Source organism: Sinocyclocheilus anshuiensis, unplaced genomic scaffold (assembly GCF_001515605.1).
Source record: "Sinocyclocheilus anshuiensis isolate Anshui unplaced genomic scaffold, SAMN03320099.WGS_v1.1 scaffold782, whole genome shotgun sequence".
NCBI classification, from domain to species: Eukaryota; Metazoa; Chordata; class Actinopteri; order Cypriniformes; family Cyprinidae; genus Sinocyclocheilus; species Sinocyclocheilus anshuiensis.
In genome coordinates, this window is record NW_015546111.1 from 1,699,830 (window position 1) to 1,706,189 (window position 6,360).

The window sequence follows — 6,360 nt, forward strand, 5'->3', positions numbered from 1 at the left end:
TGTGCTTCAAAAAAAGACATAAGTCGTGTTCTTGTATATATGTTTTATGTAAGTAATAAAATATGACTATAACATAAATATAAACGTGACTTTGCAGTCTACATTTCGCAATCAACATACAACCAATGTAGTAAACAAAACATTTGTAATCCACTGCAACATAATCATCAGAGCCGAACAAAAAAAGCTCCAAACACACGTAGGAAATAAATATATATATATAGAAATGGTCATAAATGAAATATTAAAATATCTTCTTGGAATTAGTAAGTGTACAAAACTGCCCGGAAAACCAAACCAAACAAAACAAAACGAACCCAGAACAAATACATATGTTCACATATTCGACATATTTACATATTGGAAATAATCCTGACAACTATTTATTTAAAATCTTTTCTCTTGTAATTTATTTTTATTTTTATTACTTTTTTGGAAAAGGTTGTATAATCACACTGTTTCAAATAACACTGCAGAAATGAACACCTGCTGTCCAATGAAAAATGCCAGACCTTGAGGAACAACCCGAAACGTTACCAGCCTACTATTTTTCCTCCAATCCTGAAAAGAAGTCCCGAAAACACATCCCTTATTCACTACAACAACTACTTTTCTCCGTGTCCAGGCTCATGAGTAGGATGCAAAATGTAATTAACAGAAACTAAACGGGCACAGCTGACATAGAGAGCGTCAAGAGTTGGCCAATTTGAAGAAGAACTAAGAGTACAGCACGATTTTTGGGCACTGAAAATTACCTGAGATATTTCTTTCTTTTTCATTTTGACTCATCACTCTCAATATGTTTAGCTGGAGCAGACTTGCTGGAATAGTGCCGGTTCAAAATAACACGAAATCGAAAAAGAAAATTGTAAACAAGCAAAGCATTAATGTTGTATACCTCAAACAAATACATTGTTAAAAAAAAAGGAAATTAAAATAACATTATATAACATTATAAGTGCCTGATGCAAAGAGGAAAAAATGAAAGCAGTAGAACTCAATATGACTAAATATGGTTTCAGACAGTGTATTCATGTTGCCAATTTAACGTCTATGCATCTTTAGACGATAGCAGGTGCTAAGAAATGATCATTGTAAACAGTTTCTGGTGCACTTGCTTGTGTTGGAGGTTTTGACCAAGTGCCTGTTCTTTACATCACGAATTTCATCTGTCTTAGTTGAAATTAAAGTAAAATACTCGCTAGACAGAAAAAAAGATCTTAACGTTAAAACGTTCTAAAAAAAAAGAAGTAAACAACACAAATAATGTCGGATAAATCATTGTGATAATTAATCTGGTTAATCGCGTTAATAAAATCACTGTCCACTCTCCTTTGTCCAATGAGACATTGCCCTTTTTGTGGCTCGTAGCTCCCTTTGATCGGCGGTGAAAGAATCGAATTTTTCCAGAGTGGCACAAGCGATACGATTTTCGTAAACACTGGTACTGATTTGATAAATGCACGCGAAGCTGACGTGGTACTTAATGCATTTTCACGTTATTCAGAATTATTGGCGTCCCGTAAGCTGTGCGGTCACTGTCAGCGAACTCTTCCCAAACTTTTTTGTCTCTGATCTCTTGGGATAAACAAAGGGGATAAACAAAATCCATTGTAGTTTCTTTTCAAACAAGTACACTGTTTATGATAGCAGTCACTGGACAGAACTCTGTAGCGTGTGATGGAGAGGGGGTGTCTCCGCTTGTGAGTATACGTCCTCCATGGTTGGATGAGGGACCCCCACCGGTGTCATTCTTTTCTCTTTTTGTCTTCTGTTGCAAAACCACACACGCACAACCTCTTTTTCCAACTGCAGAGTGCCAGCTAAAGAGGTGATTTCGTGGGCGGAGGGCTTGGGGCACTTTAAGAAATGGTTTTCCAGTGCCCCTTTCACTCCGACTTCGATGGAGGTCCTCTTCTTTCGTTTCCGGCCCTGTGCTGCAATCTTGTCCAAATTCGTGGGGCTGCCAGTGTTTGAATCTGTCTCCTCGAGCCATTTGTTAAGCAGAGGTTTAAGTTTGCACATGTTCTTGAAACTCAGTTGCAGAGCCTCAAATCGACAGATTGTGGTTTGGGAAAAGACGTTTCCGTAGAGCGTGCCCAGCGCTAAGCCCACGTCCGCCTGCGTAAAACCAAGTTTGATGCGTCTCTGCTTGAACTGTTTGGCGAATTGCTCCAGGTCGTCGGAGCTTGGGGCGTCTTCGTCCGAGTGGTCCTGGTGGTGGCTGAACGGCTGCTGAGGTGACTCCATCTGGTTGTCATGGCTACCCGCGTCGTCGTGGAGCGGGTCCCGCAAGCCGTGGTGCAGCGACGGCTGGGGGCTTAACATAGTGTAGCCCGTCTGAGAGTAGACCAGCGACTGGTGACCATTGGAGGCGGGAGAGAGCGGGGATAAGTGGTGTGTTGTAGTCGGCGCCCATGATCCGTGGTGGCTGTTTTGTGTCGGCTGGTGGACCAGATGCGATCTGTGATAGCCGTTCCCCAGGTCTTCTCTGCTCTGCACGCTGCCTTTGTTGTGCTCCGCTTGTCCGATGTGGGTGCCGCTGGTCCAGTCGGTGTTGGAGGTTGGCAGCCACTGGTGGTGCGTTAGGCTCATCGGATGTCCTGTGTTGGTCGCTAGCCCTTGTAAGTACTCGTGGTGCATCATTTTCTGCACTTCTCTATAGGTCGTCCCCTGGTGCATCCTGTCCGAATCCGGATGCATTAGCGGGTTCGAAGGCAACGAGTTATTCCGCGGAATATACTGAGCTGTTGTCGCCATGGCTCCGACTTAGAAAAATGACAAGCACTTCAGAGATCTTTGAGCTTTAGAGCCCAAAACGCAACAACCTGCTCTGGGAGGTCTTAGTGAAGAGCTAAGACACGCCTCCCCTACGCGTGCATTGGTTCCTCGCCGACTACAGCCCACCAGGGTTCCTTATTACCTCTTGCGGGCCGCTTGGTTGGCTGCCGGGCGCCGTGATCCCAGTTACTCGCAATCGGCCGCTTTCACGATTTCTCTTTTTTCCCTTTCTTCTCCTCTCCCCGCTAGTCTAAAGAGCGTGAGCAGCAAAACCATAGGAAATTACTGGGCTTTGAGGGTTGTTTTGCAAATAACCACGTGGGGGAGTGTGGTACTCTTTTTGGTGGGGTGGAAGAATGACCCGTCTAGCATTGCCTCCTTTTAGTAACTGTACCGCTCCTCTTTGCAAGTAGATTAGTATTCTAAAGTATCTCAGGAGCCACCCAGAAGAAAGATGAGAATCAGTATGTTCATTAAAAGATGTTTATATGGCAATATCATTTAAGTGTTACCCACATACACAATTATTTATGATTATCGTGTTATTGAAGTAGCACACGAATGCACAATCACGGAAGCATGCATCGAATTAATAAAACATCATACAGAAATACCGCCCGCCCACTCTGTAACATATCAGACAATCTCCATCATTATGCATAAATGCATAACCAATCTTCAGCCCACCCTGTAAAAAATACACTACCCATCTAATTTTATTTACACTTATGCAGTGCATACGCGTTTTAATATTTCATGTAAATTTCACTGGGAGTAAATTTAAGTAAAATTCCACATTAGCATTTACAAATTAGTACATTTAAGTTGTTGGCTTAATAAACTCATATTTAAGCCAACAAATTTTTAACAAACATGCAAAGTCAAACATACAGAATAACTCGAAGCATTTTTCTAAACCGTAACTTTGAGAGAAATCCAGTGTTTCTCCCTTCTGGCCTCCTCCGTATTCCTTTCCCGGCTGATCTGATTATTTTCCCCTTCACGTTTTGTCCCAATAGCAAATTACCAATTCTATGAATTGCAAAGCAGCCTCGGAGACGCTGAGGGGTAGAGAGGGGGAGATGCGAAGATTGAAAGGGATCTTTGCAAACACAATCACGTTCTTAAATGGAAATGTGGGGCTTTAAACAAATCTTACATCTCTCCTGTTCCAGTCGTCGAAAACTCCGCAATCAGGCACACGTTCGACTCCATCTAAAACCACAGCTTTTTTTAGAAGATTTTTTTGGTATCACTTCTATTTAAATTATTTACCTCACTGTATTTTTTTAGTTCACGTTCGTGTTTGTGTGTTTGTCTTGCTCTAATGGGGTGTTTCCACAGGCTTTTGCGAGGAAATGTGCCGTTACATGCGGAGAATTCAGGCATCAAACCAAAACGCTTCTCTGTGGTAAGTTTGCACACTGCTTTTCTTATCTGTCCATCTGCACGAGCTTCACGCGTTCATGGAAGTGCAACCTAAATGATGTTCTTGGGGTCACAAGTGCTCGTCACCACTCTGTCAAAGGCGTGGTTATGTACATTTACATTTACATTTAGTAATTTTGCAGACGCTTTTATCCAAAGCGACTTACAATTTGAATGTAAAACCACCAGTTATTTATTTATCTATCACATATGCAATAACACTTGTAGAAGAAATGTCACCATTTTTTTTCTAAGGAACAGCTGATTATAACGTGTATTTTATACCAGATAAAACAACATGTCGGTTACTTTAATACGATTTTCTCAGATGGTTGACACCTGCACTGTAATATAAAGACATTTGCACAAAACTAAACTAACAGAACATGTTTTTGATAAGAATGACTTAACTTTACATCCAAAGCTTTTGAGCGTTTATATTAGACAGCATCTCCTTAGTTCCTTTTGAATATATTGTTGGAATTTGATTAATAAACAACTGTAATTTTTAGATACTTTATAATGAAAAACGCGGTGGTTTTGCGTCCACGATAATATTACAAATTCAATATATATATATATAAAAATGTTTTTCTGTGCGTGACCTATAGGGCGAAAATTAATATGTGAGCCACAAGAAGTTATAGGAAAGCAGATGACAGGATTTTATCTAAATAGTACAGTATAACTGATTGCAATTCGATGGCCGGTTCTGCCCCAGCGAGCCGCAGTTAATGAGGACGCTTCACTCTACAGTTGCTCTCATTTGGAAGTCTATAAAAAGAGCGGTCATTTATGCCCATAGAGCTGCGTCACAGTAGCAGCTCAGTCAAACTCTTCGCTTAGTTTGCCAGCTAAAAAAAGCGGTTCAAAAAGCCCCCAGATGCTTCTTTTTTTCCTTCGCAAAGAATATGGCCTTGTGTGGAGCGAGGTGAATTTTTCCTGGGATGCACGACGTTGCTATGGAGAGCGGTTTGAAAGGATCACACTGATCCTGCAGATGAATGATTTGCCATACAGGAAAAGACAAATAATAGCCCTTGTTTTGTAAGATGGCAATGAAAGACAGTAGAAAACAATTGTGAGCTTTGAGTATCCAGGATGTACTAAATCTGGTTACAGAATTTCATAGCTCGAAGTTTAAGAAAAAGTTTTACTTATATCTCTGTTATAAGTTAATTTTCTTTAGGTTAAACCAGGCTGATTTGAATTCAAATATTAAGATAATAAATTAAAGTATTTGCTGGAAAATGTGCTATAATTATCTCATTAATTAATTTGATGTTCAAGTAGCTCTATGAGAAACTTTTAATTTTCATAATGTTTCCTTTCGTTTACAAAAATATAAGATTGGTTTCTTTCTTTCTTTCTTTCTTTCTTTCTTTCTTTCTTTCTTTCTTTCTTTCTTTCTTTCTTTCTTTCTTTCTTTCTTTCTTTCTTTCTTTCTTTCTTTCTTTCTTTCTTTCTTTCTTTCTTTCTTTCTTTCTTTCTTTCTTTCTTTCTTTCTTTCTTTCTTTCTTTCTTTCTTTCTTTCCTTCTTTCTCACGATTCACGCGTCTGTAGTCACGTGCTTTAATCTGCACGAGGGACCCCCTCCACTTGAATATAATTAGAGTCTGGTCGGTCAAACCCTCCATTAACCATAGGCCAATGTAAAATTGGCTCCTACGGATCTAGTTTTTTTTTTCTCTCACGATTCACGCGTCTGTAGTCACGTGCTTTAATCTGCACGAGGGACCCCCTCCACTTGAATATAATTAGAGTCTGGTCGGTCAAACCCTCCATTAACCATAGGCCGTAAAAGTGCACAGGAGAATAAGTTCAGAAAAACAGCAAAATATACACGGCGTTATCTGTGGGTGCCAAATGCTGAAACAATTCACGTGCAAACCTTTCATTAGAGATTAACAAGTTTAATTGTTTTGACTTTTCATTTATCTTAAAATTCCATTTTGACACTTTTAAAAATAGATACAAAATTGCTCATAAACTAATTCTATACCAACTTTAGAAAGCTCCATTAGTGCCATACATATCGACTGAAATGAGTGTTTTAATTAAAGATTCACCTCTCATTCCATTCTACCCGTTTGTTTTCACCGGTTCACTTTGACAGACACGTGTAATGGGTACCCGCGCTTCCTGAGTAGC

General features: G+C 40.0%; 1 protein-coding gene across 1 annotated transcript; it reads right to left on the reverse strand.

The window, feature by feature from the left end:
- Nucleotides 1-414: 414 nt before the first annotated feature.
- Nucleotides 415-2,764, reverse strand: LOC107700687 (POU domain, class 3, transcription factor 1). Its single transcript, XM_016502426.1, has one exon. It carries the CDS (start codon nucleotides 2,758-2,760, stop codon nucleotides 1,654-1,656), a length of 1,107 nt encoding a protein of 368 aa, XP_016357912.1. The 5' UTR covers nucleotides 2,761-2,764; the 3' UTR covers nucleotides 415-1,653.
- Nucleotides 2,765-6,360: the final 3,596 nt, after the last annotated feature.